We start from the raw sequence: 18,783 nt of genomic DNA, 5'->3' as shown, positions 1-18,783 counted from the left end.
GTAAGACTCCCCAGGGAGTCTGCAGAGAGGCCAGGACTGAGACGCCACAGAAGCAATGCCACCAGAACCTGGTGAAGGAAGCGTTGGAAGTTGGGAGGAGACAAAGGAGATGGGAAGCTGCTGTTGGACTTTCCCACGTGGCTGGGAGGAGGGTGGTGTCCTGAGGACTGAATTTCACAGCTCCTTTCCCCACATCCCTGCAAACAGTGCGACTTGCACAGTCAGTCAACCTGAAACCCCCAGGAGGGAATCCAGGCTCCTCGTGAAGGCTCCTGAAGAGCCCCTTCCCGAGTCATCGTCACTTGCCGCAGTGGAGGTTTCTCCTTCACCTTCTCCCAACAGGGCGATTTTAGGAATGTAAACAAGACCATGTGCTGGTTAGGGACAGGACACAGAGTTGACAATGGAGACCACTGGCCTGGTGGTCGGAGTACTGGGTTCTAGTCTGATGACTGGTCTCCTGCCGGGGCCACCCGGACAACACTCTATCCCTCTCCAAGAAAAACAAGGAGCTACTATGGCTCTGCATGGGAGAATTCTGTCATTCATATGTAACTGGAGTTTAAAGGTGTCAAAACTTAAAATCCATAATTAAGAAACGAAAGGTCCTTACCTTTGTTGGGTCTCCCAAGAAATCAAGAGTGAAAAAGTTCTGTGAAGACAAAGACAGAGGTTGTGGTGAGGAGGCTTCCTGGGAGGAAAGCTGACCTCTATGAGCTGTGCCCAAAGGTACCAAGTGCTCCCTCCTGGCTCCTCCCTGACTGGGCTGAAAGGAAGCGGGCAGACTCCCTCCCCTGGGCACCAGCTCAGGATGCAAGGGTGGGATGAGGGAGGGGAGCTCCCAGAGGACTATTGTTGGTGCCTGCCCTGCCCTCCACCCATTTCCCCTTCTTGTTCCTCCAGGAAACAACACCCCGATTTTCCTTTTGGAGACCCCCTCTTCCCCACTCTCACTCCACGATTGCAGGCATCTGTATGTGACCTCAGGTGCAACAAATCCCTGAAAACAGAGATTAATTCAGGGATGGATATGTGCCCATGTCAGTTCAATGGATTTTACCCAAAACTTTTGCTGGAGTTGATGTGAAAGAGGGTTTCTAAGCAGATAGGATGTAAGACTAGAGTATTGTTGTTTAACTTCCTTAGGGGACTGATCTGCCTAAGAACAAAGCCAACACAGAAAGGTAAAAGCTGAGGGATTGACACAGATTCTTAATAGCACCATATGTGCATCCAGATCCAGCCATGCCTGAAGCCATCAACTCCTGGACTTTTCAGTGAGTTATCTGAAGATTCTGTCACAACATATTCCTCTCTCTTCTCAAAGCACTTTGACATGAGTTTCCTCATCTTGCATTAGAAAATCCTGACTCATACAAAGTCACTGAAAATTCTCTTTGTTTTAAGTTTACCACGACTGTGCTGACTTTATTGTTACACTGTAGCTAAGAGGCCTGACCAGTATGTATGAGGTCACCAAAAACGGTCTCTCCATTATGTGTTGTAGCCCTGCAATCCAGGTGCGTGCGTCCATGTGTGTGTGTGTCTGTGTGTGTGTATTAGTGAGAGAATGTAACCATGGAAACACTTCCACATGATCTCAGAAAACTCAGAAGGATTATAGAGGCTCCGGGTTTAGCAAAGTACTAATCTCCCTTTATTTATTTTTTTTCTCTTTATTTTTTTATTTTTTCCTCCAATTATTTTTATTAGTCGGAGGCTAATTACTTTACAACCTTTTAGCGGTTTTGCCATACATTGACATGAATTAGCCATGGATTTACATGTGCTCCCCAACCAATCTCCTTTTATAAACTGAACCTCATGTGCCACATTGAGAGGTGCTGAAATAAATTTACATCCTCTCAGGCATTAGAAAGCAATTGTGTTTTCATTCTTTGAACATATTGGTCACATCATGTGAGCCTGAGAAGCCAGGATCTAAGTCCCAAGGCCACACTGGAAAGGGATCAGAGTCCAGTGTTAGTGACTTGTTTCTGAGGGTCCAGGAATACTGCCCGGAGTCCAGACACAGAGCCCAGCTGCTTCGGTTACTCTGGGCTTTCTTTCAAACCCTCCCTGACACAGAGGATAGTTTCTATTGGCGCAGGTGCTGTATTTCCGGGTGTCTGTCCTGCTGTGGCTTCTCTGTGATGACTCACTGCCACAGACATCCATCAAGCCTCACAGGTCACCTTCCCTGTGAAGCATCCTTCCTTAGTGTAACAAACACTTCCCCTCTCTGTATTCCTACCATACAGAACCCACAAAGTGTGTGGGTGTGTTTCTCCCTGGAAAGTTCCTTGTGAGCAGGGATTGTAGATCTGATTCATGTTCACATCACCCTCCCTGTTACCACCCCTCCCCCCACACACACTTAACACAGATACACGGATGGATGAAGTGGTCAGTATGTGGAGTACTGGTGAGTCAGGCGGACAGGTGGATACATGGATGACACCTAGCAGATGGGTCATGGATGGATCACTGATTTTGGAGGGATGGATGATGGAGTGATGATATTGGTGCCTGGATGGTGCATGGATAATTAATAATAGATGAATGAAAAGTTTTGAATGGATTTGTGGACTGGAGAGAGGAATGATAAGATAGATGGATAGATGAATGAATGGATGGATGGTTGGATGGATTAATGGTTTGATGTATAGTTTTCCTAGAATAACAACTGAGGCAGAGTCTTAAACAATCTAGAAAAGAGGCCCACCATTGGCTTAGAAATTAAATGGTTTGTAAGTTTACTAAGATAGATTGTGATAATCTTCCCAAAAATATTTGTTTTTCATATACTGTCCCTAAAGTTCAGGATGGTAGTTACCTCCGAAATATGCAATGTTTAAGTTTTAAAAATATATCTAAAAATGAGAATAGAAAAAATAAGATTTGATAGATCTAGAGGATTATTAATTGTTCATTATGTTCTTTTTTTGACTTTGCTAAAGTTTGAGATATTCCATAATATAAAGAAAAATAGTTCCCCATTCTGATCCAGAGGCTGACACTGCTCCCGGGAGGTGAGAAACTATCCCTGGTAATTTTTCTAGGGCAAGAGGACTGAAGATGAAATGGTGAAGCCTGCAGCCATGTTTCCAGGGTGGGGGGCTTGTTTTTCCAAGAGAGTGGATGCACTTACCATCTTTTGCGTTATCTCCAGGAGCTCGTCCTCTGTCTTCTGGCGCAGGCAGTGAACAAGGACAGCCGAGGTGGTGGTTTTGCACCCAGCAAAGGCAGCAATTCGCTACAGAGATCACAGGTGACAGAAGGGTTCAAGAGTCACGTCTCTTCCCTCCATCAGTACCGAGGTGCTCTGTCCCAACCTCAATTTCTAAAGGCAGCCCATGGTAGCAGAAAACACCCCAGACCAGGACTTCCCTGGTGCTCCAGTGGTTAAGAATCCGCCTGCCAATGCAGGGGAACCGGGTTCGATCCCTGGTCTGGGAGGATTCCACCTGCTGTGGGGCAACTAGAGCCACGCGCCACAACTACTGAACCCCTGAACCCCAGACCCCGTGCTCAGTAACAAGAGAACCCACCACAGTGAGAAGCCAGTGAACCACAACTAGAGAAAGCCTGCAGACAGCAACAAACACCCAGCACAGTCAAAAATAAATACATAATTTTCTTAAACAAATTTTTAAATTAAAGTTTAAAACACTAAAAAAAAAAAAAAAAACGGAAGAAGAAGAAAGAAAAAGAAAATGCTCCAGACCAGTTTGTGTGTGTCCTGGGTCCCAGACATGCCAATTACACAGCCTCTGCACTGTTACTTTATGTCTGTTAAAATGGGCACAGTATTCTTGAAACTGAAGACAGGCATCAGGGTATGGAGCTTAAAGACGTGGAATCCAGGATCCCACTGTCTAATTTTGAATCTGGGCTCATCCAAATCAGCCATGTGGCCTCAGGCCAGGCACTTGCAAAGTGAAGCCAGAGGGGAAGATGCAGGAGAGACGTCAGGAGCTGGGATGGTGGGACCCTGGAGAGGGTGCACGGGCTGCCTGGAGCCTGGTCCAGTGTCTGACATGCAATCAGAGCTCAGTAGATGTTTGCTGAATAAATGAAATGACCGGAAAAAGTGGACAGAGTTGGGAGAGAGAGAGAGAGAGAAAGAGGGCAAGAATAAGAATCTTAGATTCCTATATTGTCTTAGATTCCTCCCTTTTATTGTGGCTGCTGCCCCCACCCCTCCACCAAACCAGCCTGACCAAAACACTCCACATCACTGACTCTCTGAGGCACACTCCTCAGCAGGGCTTTCGTGTTGCTCACCCTTCCCTGTCTTCCTAACATTCTCCAAATAAACACAAAGTCCCCACGAGGTCTTATGTAGCATGGCCCTGGCCAACGGCCCCATCCTCAGCTCTTTCCAGGTCCTTTCTGCACTTTCTGCTCTGGCCGCTTCAGCCTTCCTCACTCTCTCACTTGAGATACCTGCTCCTGCCACAGGATACGTGCTCAGGCTGTTCCCTCTTCCTGGATATTCTTTTCTTACCAAGAAATTTACTGCTTATCCTTCTCATCTCCACTTGTTGATCATTATTTTTTCCAGAAGCCTTTCTTGATAACTTCTCTCTACCCACTGGACTAAGTGCTCCTTTTGGATTCTTTTGAAATCAGGTACCTCTTCTCTATTGCTCATCACAGTTCACATTTTATAAATTTTGCAGCTGTATAATTACTCTATCTCCTAAATTATACTAGAAGCTTCATGAGGTTGCCAGATGTCACATTATATCAAAACTAATTGTTGAGTGAATAAATGAATGATTGAGCCAGGAACCTACCCCAGTCACAAGCCCCCAGGGAAAATTCACTCCAGGCTCACATGAGGCCAATGAGTTCAGCAGACTCAGACACTGAGGTAGGCAACACAGATGACAGGCCGTTGCCCACTGTGCAGCCCCTCACCACACCTGGCACACTTCGGGATGCATGGTCAGTGCAAAGTGAACCGGGGCTGGCAGTCCAGAGTCATGAGCCCGAGTCCAGCTCTGCCCTCATCACCGGCTGACCGTGACAAGTACTTCTGCTCTCTGCCCCAGTTTGCTTAGCAGGAGAACTGGGAGGTGGGCCGGGGTGTGTCCTCACACCTCCTGGTCAGCCACCCTCACTTCTATGATTCTTTGAGGATGTCAGCCAGACCCTGTGGTAAGAAAGGGCCCTGACAACTTCAGCAGAGGAGAGCATGGTGTAGGGACAGTCCAGTGTGAGACCTACCTTAGCTTCAGCCTTAGAGTCCTTCTTGACCAGGCCAGGAAGGAGGGCAACGCCACTCTCCGAGATGGCCCGGTGGAAGAGATTCTTGGCCAGGGGAGATAAAACCTGGGAAGAGAGTGGCAAGAAAGGGAGTTTATGCTCACGGGGAGTGGGGTCTTCAAGAGATCTACCCATCCATAGCCCTGTCCTGGCCTGTTCCCATGGAGACCGTGGGGCTCAGTGGACATGACAGGTCCTTGCTTGACCTGACTGACCTTGTTCCCTAGAGAGACCGGAGGGTCCAGCCTCTCCAAGAAAACCTCTGTTAGAGGGAACCAGGCGTACAGAGTGAGGCATGCACTGATCATAACAGTCAAAGTATCTGAAAGGCAGCTGGAAATTTCTAGCATCGATTTAAACACATAGATCTGATTTCCCATTTCCATTACTCAGGATTGATTTTAAGGAAAATACTCTGGAGGCAAGCAAAAATCTCTAAGATGTTCATGTTATTTACAACAGTAAAGAGTGGAAATAACACAAGGTTTTAATACATGACATTGGGTAAATAAGGTATTTTTCATTCTTACAGGAAATACTAATGACCATACAAACAAAGCATAAGAAATTACAACTAATGGTTAGGGAAATATATATGCTATAGTGTAAAGGAAGCTTTTCTGTTTAAAAATTCATAGATATAGATAGATGACAGATAGGGTGATTCATGGAAAAAGGGCTGTTCTGGGGGCTCAAATGGTAAAGAATCTGCCTGCAATGCAGGAGACCTGGGTTCGATCCCTGGGTCTGGAAGATCCCCTGGAGGAGGGCATGGCAACCCACTCCAGTATTCTTGCCTGGAGAATCCCCGTGGACAGAGGAGCCTGGTGGGCTACCGTCCACAGGGTTGCAAAGAGTTGGACACGACTGAGCGACCAAGCACGGAAGAGCACAGCAGCATGGAAAAAGACTGGAAACACGAAACTGTCCACGGTGGGAACCACTGGCCTACGGGATTGGGGATGAATGTTTACCTGGGGGGTTACCTACGATTTTCATCTTTCTCCATTTGATAAAATATAAAAAAGTTTCCTCTGAATATTCAAGTATGATCCCACATGTTTTAAAAATATAGTAAGAGTGCTCAGTAGTGAGGTAGTTGGAGTGTTTCTCAAGCTCCCAGGCCCTTCTAACCTGACTTCCATCTTTGCCTCCCTTGGCGTCTCCCTCATTCCCACGCCCCACACCACACTCCCAGGTCCCGTCTGTGTCCCTTGTCCCCTGTCCCATCCCCATCCCTCTTCCTCTCCTTCCCCCCAGCCCGGCGCCAGCCCTCAGCCCCAGAGCCTGCTGCCCTCCCTGCTGGGCACGGACAAGCCTCCAGAGCCCTCAGGGCCCACCTGTTCTCATCCCTGAACTGCAGGCCTGGCTTCAGGTCAGCCCAGGACACCCAGCCCACCCTCACGGCCGGCTCTCTGATTAGTCATTCACAGGAACCCCGCATCTCAAGAGAACTGAGGTGAGCCCTAACGTTAAAATGACGAACAAGGAGAGGATCAGCTCAACCAACACAGGTCAGGAAGAGTGTGTCTGTCGCAGCTGTGGCTGCAGCTATGGCCCCGGAGGCTGAGCTGAGCCCTGAGCTTCCCGGAGGCCAAGGGGAGTCTGGCCATTAACTCTCCACCATCTGATGCCTCACAGAGTTGGGTCGGCTTTGAATCCAGGTTTTGGAAGTAACGGTCCCAGGAGGAGATGGGCTGGTCTGCAAGGGGTCCCACCAGCAGCCACATCAGGGCCAGGAAGACTTACAAGAACGGAGACACTTTCCCCTCCTGCTGACTCTCCAAAGATGGTCACAGAGCCTGGATCCCCTCCAAAGTTGGCAATGTTCTCCTGGACCCAGCGCAGCGCGGCCACCTGGTCCAAGTGGCCCCAGTTCCCGCGGCTGTGCTCGTCCCCTGTGCTGTGAGTGAGAGAACAGGGTGGGGTTGGAGCAGAGATGTCCCGGCAGGGCCCTGAGGACCAGAGATGGAGCTGGGGGTCCAGGTGAGCCTTCTGGAAAGGACTGGGCTTCCATAGCCCTGACACGGGGTCTTCATCTCCTTCCATCCTATTCTGCCATAGGGCTCTACATATCCATCCTTCATCTATTTATTGAGCATTTCCTATGAGCACATGGACTTGGCAAATATCCAAAGAAGGGAATACCTGGTGGAAGAAACAGCAAGTGCAAAGTCCCTAGGGCCCAGTGAACAAAAGTGTGAGTCTAGGACATGCAGCTACAGAGGGTCCTGAGGTTCTGGGTGAGGACATCCACGTCATTGTAAGTAAGATGGGAAGCCATTGCAGAGATGACAAGATTCCATTTATGTCTTAAATGATCACTCTGGCTACTGTGGAACCAAGAGGATTTGCTGGTGACTAGATGTGGGGAGTGAAAAAAAGAGAAGAATTCATGCGACCACAGGGTTTTTATCCATAGTAACTGGAAGGGTGTATTTGCCAATAGCTGAGCAGGAGGCCCTGTTGTGGGGAGAGGAGGAGGGTTTGCAGAGAGGGACAGTGGGAGTCAAGGGTTATGTTTGTTTGTGGAGGAGTGAGGTGCCCTCAGACGTCCCATGGGGAAGGTAGGAGGCACTTCACGGTGTACTTGTGGGCTTCAGTGGAGAAATGGGACTAAACGTAGGAAGCTTGGAAATGCTCCCTGAGGTCACTCAAGGAATCAGTGGGACAGAGAAGAAGATGCACACAGAGGCTGAGACAGGAGGAGGAGGGCCAGGGAGGAGCTGAGAAGGAGCACCCATGAGGGAGGAGGTGGCCAGGAGCCAAGAGAGGCCAGCTTTTCAAGAAGAACTGAGGGCTCACGTGTGGATCTGCCAAGGTTGGCTAAGAGATGCTGGGGCACGTGACCTGGACCAGAGTAGTCTGGTGTCTGGTCGGGGTGAAACCCTAACTCACGTGGTGGAGGAGAGGCCAGGGGAGAGGAAGTGGGGCAAGGACACGCAGTTACACTGTCACTGGGAGCAGACACAGGCTGTGGGGGGAAGAGCTGAGGGGCCTCCGTGAGGGGACACGTCCTGGGGCACGACTCCCCTGGGACAACCCTCTCCCAGCCCACAGGTCTTTGCAGGGAGGTGACCACCCCTCTCCTGGCGCACCCCCCAGCATCTCAGGGTAAGAGGTCCTGGCGCCAGTGCATTCAGGAAAAGCTGAGTAACTGCCTGCTGGAGACCTGGCTCCTGCCCACGGAGAATCCACGCGGGAGACTCAGCCTTCACTCATGCATGTGCCAAAGTCCAGGAAGGAAATGGGGCGAGTGGGTACAACGCTCCTCCCAGTAGATGTACCCATGGAGTCAGATGCTCCTTACAACCTCCCAGTTCCAGGCACACATTCCTTCATCTAAAGGCTTCACAGAGCTCCCACATGAATCTGCCCCTTCCTTTTTAAAAGAAAAATTATTTAGTTTAATTGGAGCCTAATTATTTTACAATATTGGGGTGGGTTCTGCCATCCATTGACGTGATTCAGCCACGGGTGTGCATGTGTTCCCCCGTCCTGAGCCCCCCTCCCAGCTCCGTCCCCAGCCCATACCTCTGGGTCGTCCCAGTGCACTGGCTTTGAGTGCCCTCTTCATGCATTGAACTTGGACTGGTCATCTATTTCACATTTGTGATGTACATTTACTTCCCAGGAGATAAGATGTGTGAGCCTCTAAGTGCTGTGCGGCTTGGTAACTGTCATCTTAGAGACAGAGCAACATGCAAGGCAGCACAGTGAAAAAGAGATAGGTAGTTCAGATGAGATAACAATGGGTTGGGCTCTGTAGGAATAATAGGAGTTTGTCAGGTAGATTAGGTGTTTTATGTGTAAGAACTCAAGAATAAGTGGACCAGGGTGGCTGGGAATGAGAAGGTAGGTGGAGCCCAGTTATGAGAGGACCCAGATGTCATAGTAGGGAGCCTAGCAAGGATCCCCTTGATGGCTTGCATGACCAGAGTGGGGTCCTAGCACCCCTACACTGGGCACAATGTTCCACCAGGAGAGTCCAGTGTCTTACCTGAAGAAGCCCCAGATGCCCAGGCGGTACTGAATGGTCACCACCACCACATTTTCATGTGCAGAGAGGACCAGCCCATCATAGATTGATGCTCCTCCCATCAGCAGAGCTCCTCCATGAATCCACACCATCACCTGGATGGGGGGGGATGCAACCACACAGGTTACAGGAAGCAGAGCTTGGGAAGACCTCAGAGGCTGTCTGGTTTGGTCAGCTACGCATTCTCCAGCTGCGGCCCAGGCCACCTCCCAACTCAGGGCACCCTGGCTGCCCCTGTCTGTCTCCCCTGCCCCATGGCCACCTGCTCTCAGCGCTCTTTATGCTCAGAACACCATCATGGGAATAGCCGAGGCTCACGCATCGTCTCCTCCCCAATACTCCCACCACACTCACTCCTGGACCCCTCACCCAGCTCAGCACACTCAGCATGCAGAAGCCCTTGGTTAGAAGCTGGTTTTGGCTTCATCTTAGTTACCTTTTGTGTGGTGATTAAACTTCTCCTGTGAATGAATGATCATGTCAAGAAGCCTATGCCCTGGGTGGTACCTCATCTTAATATACCTTCCTACTGCCTCATTCTGCTCCCCAAATCTCACCCATTCTCCAAAGCCCAGGCTAAAAACCACCTCCTACAAGAAGGATGAATTTGAAGTATATGATCTGAAAACCTACTAGGTGCCAGGGACTGTGGTAAAAATTGAGGCCATTTATAATGCATGTACCCCAATTTAAGGAGTTCACCTAGCAAGAAAGTGAGAATAGCTAAAGTAATATTGTAATGATTTTGTTAACAAAAAATTTGAAGAACTCATGTATGAACTATGTGCCAAGTATTAACTTAAGCATTTAAAAATAACCCATCCATGAACGAGGGACTACTATTATCCCACTTCATGGAGAGGAAAACGGGGGTACTTAACCACCCTGAGGTCACGCAGCTACTAGGCAGTGGAGGCAGACTTGAACCCAAGCAGTCTGGCTGCAGAGTCCATACGTTGAGCCACCCAGCAAACTGCAGTCAGTGGCCATGGAGCAGTAGGTTGGCTGATGGGGCAGGAGGAACTCCTTCCCTTCCAATCTAACTAATGCATCAGGAAGTTGCCTCGTGTGCTGTGCCAGGCACTGCCATAAATCTTTATATTCATCATTGAAAACTCACGTGTGATTATCCCTGATTTGAGGAAATAGAGCCAGGTCTCTCAGGCAGTAAAAGGCAGAACTAGTATTTACACCCAGACTCTGCAGTTCCAGAGTCTGTGTCCACAGTAGAGGTTCTCCAGCCTCGGGCTCCCAGAGCCCCTGCTCCTCCAACACCTCTGATCCTTGACTGCCTCCGGGTGGAGGGACTGAGTTTGCAGTCATCTCTTGAGTCCAGGCTGAGCCAAGGGCTGGTCAGCAGTGATTTTCTGAAGAAGCCAGTCCAGCTCGGTGCACATCCTCAAAGGCAGGGATGTGTGGTCATAGTTCTACGTTCCTCTTTTCTCTTCATCCCCACTTCTAGTGCGTGTGTGGGAGCACTAAGTATGTCACAGGCAAATGAATGAATGCATGAGTGATCAATTGTCCCCACCTCTTCAAGCTTCTAGTCCCACGTTCAGACACCCTCCTCCTCCACATCTGGGCACCATGCCAGGGGTGTTCCTGGGAGATGGCTGGGTGCGCCCAGCCCTGTCTCTACCCCCACTGACCCCTCCTTTTCTAGCAGACCAGCTCCACGCTCCAGCCTGAGTCTGGAAGGCTGCCCTGTCTCTGGGCTCCATTTATTCTGGAAATTCTGACTCACTGCATCACTAGCCTGGGTCAAAGACAATTAGGAAGTGAAATTAACTACAAGAAAATCTTGATAGTTGGCCAAGGAAAGTGCAACCTTGTTGCTCCAGACTCTGCCCCCCAACCTGTGATACCAAGTGACAGGCAGTTGTCAGAGAGGGTCTCTGTGCTGAGGGGAAAGGCCACACACATGCTCCATGCTAGCCTGTGTCACACAGCTCCCGGCTGTTCCAGGGGCCCCGCGCTCTAGTCCTGCCAACCCCTACTCTGTGACCTCGCCTTCCCCTCACTGGGCCTCAGTTTCTCTGTCTGTAAAGGATGGGTTGATTTGTTGGTTTTTCTCTACGGTTCCTTCCAGCTGTAACTTATGTGGAAATTATGTTTTACCTACTCTGGGTATCAGAATCCTAACCTAGCAACTAAGAGTCATCCTTCTTGTCCATCTATTAGCATGAGAGACGTCAGAAAAAATCAAATGTGCATTACAGATGTGCAGCCATCTCCCCCAGGGGCCCTCCTCTGGCCGAGGGGACACAGGTGTGGGCAACCTGCGCTCCCTGATGTCAGGTTTGGCCGTGGTGCTAAAGAAAGCCCAGGGGCCCCAGAAGACCCTTGACCTAGATGCCCCTCCTTAACACTCCCTTCATCCCCTTCAAGTCTACACCAGCCTTGACCAGGGATTCCCACCACTTACCGGCAGCTTGCTTCTCTTGGTCAAGTCAGCAGGGGTGTAAATATTTAGGTAAAGACAGTCTTCAGAAAATTCAGGCTTAACACTCTCCATTCCGTTGCTAATGAGGTCTGAGGACATTTCCGCTAACACTGTGCTTTGGGAGCACCTGGGAGGGACAAGGAAAGAGAATTCCTGATGTTCAATCAGAGATGACCAAGGAGATGTCTCCTGTAGTGAGACCAGGTCTTGAACTGGGTGAATTAAGCCTGTAAACAGAGCTGTCTCACCAGATTCCAGACACTGGAATGGGTAGGAGGCTACCTGGAAGTAGGGAGAGCGGAGTCAGGATAGGGGGCTCTAGGGCTCACCAAGGTCTCTGGGAAGAGGACTAATGAGAAGGCCTGGCACTTCCCCCTTGCAGGAGACTTCGGAATGCATTGTGTCAAGAAGATGCTACTTATGAGCCTGGAAGTAGATCATTTCCTGCACGCCCTGGTTGCAGCTGGCTCTCTGATGCATAGCGAGTGCAGGGTGCTCTAGCTCCTCTACAGGTCAACCAGGAGTTCAGCTCACAGGAGACTTCCAAAAACGGTGAGAAGCCACTCTGTTGGCCGTCATTTAAGGCATGCAACAGGCCAAGGGCAAAATATTTGTGGTGCAAAATTAGGAGAATTGGTTCTAGTTCTGCCTTCTCCACTTACATGCTGGGTGACGTTGGGCAAGTTCCTTCTCTGTTCTGGGTCCCAGTCTGCCATATCTAAGTGAGGGGAATGATTTCTATAAGGGTCTTGCAGCACTGACATGCTAAGATTCTGTCAGCTCAACTCAAGTGTTATGCATTGCCCAAATAATGGATCTGAAAGATCCAACAGTGGTAACAGGCAATGCTTAATATTTAAAAGACGCTTGCTCCTTTAAGGAAAGCTATGACAAACCTAGACAGCATATTAAAAAGCAGAGACATCACTTTGCCGATAAAGATCTGTAGAGTCAAGGCTATGGCTTTTCCAGTAGTCATGTATAGATGTGAGAATTGGTCCATAAAGAAGGCTGAAGGCTAAAGAATTAATGCTTATGAATTGTGGTGCTGGAGAAGACTCTTGAGAGTCCCTTGAACTGCAAGGAGATCCAACCAGTCCATCCTAAAGGAAATCAATCCTGAATATTCATTGGAATAACTGTTGCTGGCGCTGAAACTCCAATACTTTGGCCGCGTGATACTAAGAGTCAACTTGTTGGAAAAGATCTTGATGTTGAGAAATATTGAAGGTAAAAGGAAAAGGGGGGTGGCAGAGGATGAGATGGTTAGATAGCATCACCGACTCAAGGGAGATGAATTTGAGTCCAGGAGATAGTGGAGGACAGAGGAGCCTGATGGGCTACAGTCCATGGGGTTGCAAAGATCCAGACATAACTTATGGACTGAACGACCACAAAATCTTCAGATCAGGGGCTTCCCTGGTGGCTCGATGGTAAAGAATCTGCGTGCCAGTGCAGGAGACACAGGTTCAATCCCTGATCTGGGAAGATCCCACATGCCATGGGGCAACTAAACCTGTGAGCCACAAGTACTAAGTCTGTGCTCTAGAGCTTGGGAGCCTCAACTACTGAAGCTGAGCACCCTGGAGCCAGTGCTCCATAAGAGAAGCCATTGCAACAAGTAGCCCACTCACTGCAACTAGAGAGTAGCCCCTGCCGTCTGCAACTAGATAAAGCCCACACAGCATCAAAGACCCAGCACAACCAAAAATAAATGATAAATAAAATTATTTTTAAAATTCTTCAGATCAGACCCATGATATGGGTTCTATTATTGTTCCCAATTTGCTGTTGAGAAAACTGAGGCACAGAAACATTACAGAACCCACCCAAGGTCACATGACCAGGAAGAGTCAGACTATGCACTGCTTATGTTTCTGAGGACATTATAAACCATATTTCCAGATTTCCAGAATGCAGGCATGGCGGCCCCCAGTACTGAGGTGCTTGGATGACATAGCTGTCAAGGGACTGTCAGAGCCCCAAAGAGACCCTTCTGATTTCCATCCAGGGGAGCTTTCCCCAGATCACCAAGGCAAGGGGATATAGTATTCATAAAAGGAGACAATAAAAAATTAATGGGAAAGAGAGTTCAACATCACTAGTATTGAGATAAATGCAGAGTTACTCTAAAATTATATAAATAATTATGATGCTAATAATTATTATTATTTTGCCTATCCAATAGCCAAAACATTTTTTAATAATCTCAAGCATTGGCTAGGGTCTGGTGAATGAAAGTTTTCATATATTAACGGAAAGAGTGTAGTTGGAACATTTCTAAAAGGAAATTTAACTAAAGGTGATACTCATTTACTCAGAAATGTCATTTCTTGGAACTTAGCCCCAATTACTGCGAATGTGCATAAAGGTTTGGCTAGAGGATGTTCATCACAGTGCTAATGATGTTATTAAAAATATCAAGAAGAACTTAATGGTTCCAAATAAGAGACTGGGTAAATAAGCTATACCTAAATACCCAATGTAATCTAATGTCAGGCTGTGACATGTAATGACATATAACCATGTTCATGATACAAATGAGCAAAGCAGACATCCAAAGTATCTGTATCGGGCTTCCCTGGGGGTCCAATGGTTAAGAGTATGCTTTGCAAGGCAGGGACATCAGTTTGCTCCCTGGCCTGGGACGCTCTCACATGCCGTGGGACAGCAAAGCCCGGGTGCACAAGGACTGAGTCCGAGCCCTACAGCCCGTGCTTCACAAGAGAAGCCACCGCAAACAGAAGCCATCGCATCTCAACTGGAGAGTAGCCCCTGTTCCTTGCCACTAGGGAAAGTCCACGTGCACCAGCAAAGACCTAGCACAGCCAATAAAAACTTAAGAAATAAAATATTAAAATTATGTTAAAAAAACAAAAAAGTATCTTTATTGTGTGATATGATACTGTGATATAGTAAGAAATATATCTTTGGCCTTCCTATATCCTGCAAGGTGTTCATAAAACCCTAGGAATTACCTAAGTGAAGAGAGTGACAGACACATCATTCGTTGTGTTAGTGAGGTGGTTCTGGACCTCACCTGAGGGTGGAAACTAGCGGCAAGGGGCAGATCCTGGAAATCCCCAGAGATCCAGGCATGTAGATGTCCTAGGTGTTCTGGGGGACGGTTTTGACTTCTTTGCCCAACGTGGACACAGTGACTAGGACACACCAACCATTGCTCTCCTCCTTACCAGGCAGCAGTCACACCTGGGAGTTAGGAACTGGCAATACCCCAAAGACTCCCCACCCACACACCTCCGGGCCCACCTCTCTCCCCAGCTATAGCAAAGATCAAGACAGGAGAATACACAGAATCATTACTTCTGACCCACCCCCATCACTGCTCAACTGCTTGTTTTATTCCAAAGCACTTAGCCTATTCTTACATATTATATAATGTTAACTTGCCTATTGCTCTGGATCTGTCTTTCTCTGCTACAAAGGCAAGCTGCATGAGGGTGGGAACATTTTTTGGCTCACTGATGGATCTCAGGAAACTAGAACACGCCTGACACACAGGAGGTGCTCTAGATATATTGGTTGAATAAAGGCTCTACAGTGCTGTGAGAATTCTGGAATGCTGGTAAGGATCTACAATATCTTGAGGATTCCAGAACAAAGTATGAGCCACTGAGAAGATTGCCTTGGCTCCTTCCTGCATCCCTTTGAGACTAACATCCCCACTGAAAGATGCCAAAAGCCACACCCCGACTTACATTGAAGGGTGAGAGGTGGTATTCTTCACGAAGGTCCATGGCTCTGCAGGCTGCGGCGGAGCAAATCTCAAGGATCCAAGAGGAGGCTTGGCAAAAGGAATTCCCAGGAAGACAGCCACAGGCTGTGCAAATCCTTTCGAGCTGACATATTTTCCCAGGACTCTGCCCTGAGCAGTCTCCACAATAGGTGGTGAGGGTGGCAGCCCTGGTGGACATTGAGAGGAAATGAGGATGCGTCAGTGGTGAAGGTTTGAACTGAATTCTGGGTGGACTTTGTTACCTTTGCCATGTGATCCTGAATGTCCTCTCAACTTTCAAAGCTTCAGCTTCTTATCTGAGAGAGAGTGAAGCTAACTGTCCTTCCTGACTCACAGGGTCACCAGAGGGAGGGAGACTGGGGGTCACATTCTGTCTGTCCCGTTCCCACGGAGCAGACAGTTCCTTCTCACTGAGCTCAAATACATCTCCTACTGTTGCCACGTCAGGGCCGGTCCTCGCTGCTTGGGGACATCCTGCACCTTCATGAGGCACGTGACTTTAGTGTGACCCCTGTTCATGCTCATCTCTCAAGTCCTCTCTTGTCCATCCTCAACAGCTGCAGTTTGTTTAAGCATCCTACAGGAAATGATTTCCTGCCTCTCATTCCCCCAATTGTTCCTCTTTAGATACAGACAAAAGGACACCCTCGCCCTCAAAGCGTGTGGCCAGAAGAGAGAATAACCCTGATCTGGTCTTATAGACACATCAATGACAGCCTTCAAGAGACGAGAAGTGGACAGATGCCCAATTGGCAAAGGTGGAAAAGTGGGTGATGAGCTGTGGGGCATAGGCAACGATGGTGACTGCAGCGGTTACCACGTGAGGTACACGTAATGCTGTGTATTGAGTACTTTCTCTGTGCCACGTAGACATTCCAATGACAAAAGCCTCTCTAGGGAAACATTAATATGTCCATTTTACAAAAGAGGTACCTGAAGAAATGGAGGAAGCCAGTATGGATTTTTAAAAGATGGAAAGAGACTGACTCTACCCAGATAAACCAGCAGAAAGGGGATATTCAGCTCTAATGTGCTTCTTACTCTGCTCTTACCCTCAATTCAGGCCTCTCACAGTGTCACAGCACCAGGAAGAGGGTTAAGCCCAGTGTAGACTGCACTGTCAGATCACTGACAGTCAGAGCCCTGGGCCTGGACTCAGGAGACAGGGATGGAATTCAGAGCGTGATTTTCCAGCTCACATTGGGCATCTACATTTCCCTCTCTGAGTCTCAAGTTTTTCCATCTACAAAATGGTACAGATGCATTCTGAGGGCTCTAGCTGCACCCTTGTAGTAACCAAGTATTCTGTGCTGTGTATTCTGATACTTTGATATCGGGAGCTGTGCTGATTCTGGGGGGACTGCCCCTCCCAGAGTTAGCCAATCCCTGGAGACAGGAATGAACTTTCCCTTCCAGCCTGCCAGAGGCTGAACCCCAATCACCTTCTTTATCAGGGCCTCCACAATGGCCACTATCATCCTGCCCTAATCATTCTAGGGCAAAGTACCTAACTGTTGTGGGCAGTCCCTAAGCCCTAGAGCATGGGGGCATTGGCTAGTTCCCTCACCCTATCCAGTCCACCCCACAACCAAGGTAAAGTATTGGTCCCTGATTCCTCCCTTCTTCCTCTGCCCCTCACACACCTGGGGCTTCACCTTTGAGCCTACCAGGTGGTATCACGTCCCCTCCTCTGGGAAACTGGGGAAAAACAAACTATCTCTTAAATGGCAATTCGCTCCTGATCTATGGGTTTTACCACACCTCAGAGTGTCTATTAACACACTGTAAGATAAAACAACACTTTTAGTTATGAATCACTGACTTTTCACTTTCTCCAATTCCAGACACTCTTTAGAAACAACCCATTTCACACTTAGAAGAGCCCAATGATGTAGATAGAGTTCTCACCCCCATTTTAGCCCTGCAAAACTGAGACACGGAAAAGAAACATCCCTTGTCTAAGAACACACAGCTCCTGAATGCTGCCTTGGCTGGGAACCCACCCACGCTGACTCCAGAGTGGACATTAATACTCCACTAACCCACTTTTAACCATACTGGACTAATGATCAAGGGGGAAACACACGGAGCTCGCCAAAGTCCTCAGCTGCTCAGGATAGGTGAGCTGGCTGCCCAGTGTGTACCCTTCCCTTCATCTCCTGTTGCCGCCGGGAGTTGGCAGAGCCTCAGAGTCCTGACAGCGCGCGCTACAGCGGGACCTGGCAGCTGCGGACCCGGCGGCCTGTCACTGCTTTGCCCTGTACGCTTCTCCTCGCCTGGTCCTCCACAAGGATTCCCAAAGACCGCCCGCTATTTGCACTTCAGGAGGACTCACCCCAAGCCGTGGAAATGGAGAGGGAGGTCAGGACCAGAGCGACGACCCACATCGTGAGAGGACAGAAAGCTTTGCTTCCTCAGGTCTCTGAGCCTACCGACGGCCCTATGAATGAGTCCGCCCAGTTCCCGCCCCCTCCAGCTCTCCCCAGCCCTGCCCCCGCCGCCCAAGAGCCTGATGAGGAGACAGCAGAAAAGCTCTCCCTGCTCCCTAAGATGCAAGGGCTGAAGTTTCAGTGGCCAAGCCCGTCCAGGCCCCGCCCTCCTAGACTTTGACTTTTCTCAAAAGAGCCTGCATTAAACTCCCTGATTACACATAACCACTGACTTGTTCAACCACTAGTTTCACAAGTGTTCTTCCGTTCCTGGATTCTAACCTTAGTGCACTGTGAGCTACCCAAAGCAGGCATAAGAAAACAGAGGCCTTTAGACAAGGGCACACTTTGGTGGAACAAAAGGCTGGTTCCAAATGGGGAACGGGGTACCTCAAGGCTGTATATTGTCACCCTGCTTATTTAACTTATATGCAGAGTACATTATTTGGAATGCCAGGCTGGATGAAGCACAAGCTAGAATCAAGATTGCTGGGAGAAACATCAATAACCTAAGATATGCAGATGACGCCACCCTTATGGCAGAAAGTGAAGAACTAAAGAGCCTCTTGATGAAAGTGAAAGAAGAGAGTGAAAAAATTAGCTTAAAACTCAACATTCAGAAAACTGAGATCATGGTATCCTATCTCATCATTTCATGGCAAATAGATGGGGAAACAATGGGAACAGTGAGAGACTTTATTTTCTTGGACTCCAAAATCACTGCAGCCACGATATTAGAAGACGCTTGCTCCTTGGAAGAAAAGCTGTGACCAACGTAGACAGCATATTAAAAAGCAGAGGCATTACTTTGCCAACAAAGGTCCGTCTGGTCAAAGCTATA

The 18,783-nt window shown here is 48.6% G+C and overlaps 1 protein-coding gene across 1 annotated transcript in view; it reads right to left on the bottom strand.

The window, feature by feature from the left end:
* Nucleotides 1-17,947, bottom strand: part of LOC136158684 (liver carboxylesterase-like) — a 28,130-nt gene extending 10,183 nt beyond the window's left edge. The window contains exons 1-8 of the mRNA XM_065920503.1: nucleotides 17,849-17,947; nucleotides 15,476-15,680; nucleotides 11,739-11,883; nucleotides 9,275-9,408; nucleotides 7,024-7,177; nucleotides 5,236-5,340; nucleotides 3,152-3,256; nucleotides 614-652 (exon numbers count right to left, since the gene is read on the bottom strand). Of these exons, the coding sequence (XP_065776575.1) occupies nucleotides 614-652; nucleotides 3,152-3,256; nucleotides 5,236-5,340; nucleotides 7,024-7,177; nucleotides 9,275-9,408; nucleotides 11,739-11,883; nucleotides 15,476-15,680; nucleotides 17,849-17,900 (939 nt within the window). The 5' untranslated portion in view covers nucleotides 17,901-17,947. The remainder of the gene's footprint in view (nucleotides 1-613; nucleotides 653-3,151; nucleotides 3,257-5,235; nucleotides 5,341-7,023; nucleotides 7,178-9,274; nucleotides 9,409-11,738; nucleotides 11,884-15,475; nucleotides 15,681-17,848) is intronic.
* Between the last annotated feature and the right edge of the window lie 836 nt (nucleotides 17,948-18,783).

This window comes from Muntiacus reevesi, chromosome 2 (genome assembly GCF_963930625.1).
Source record: "Muntiacus reevesi chromosome 2, mMunRee1.1, whole genome shotgun sequence".
Lineage (NCBI taxonomy): Eukaryota > Metazoa > Chordata > Mammalia > Artiodactyla > Cervidae > Muntiacus > Muntiacus reevesi.
Note: the sequence above shows the minus strand (reverse complement) of the source record. Positions and strands in the feature narration are given on the sequence as shown.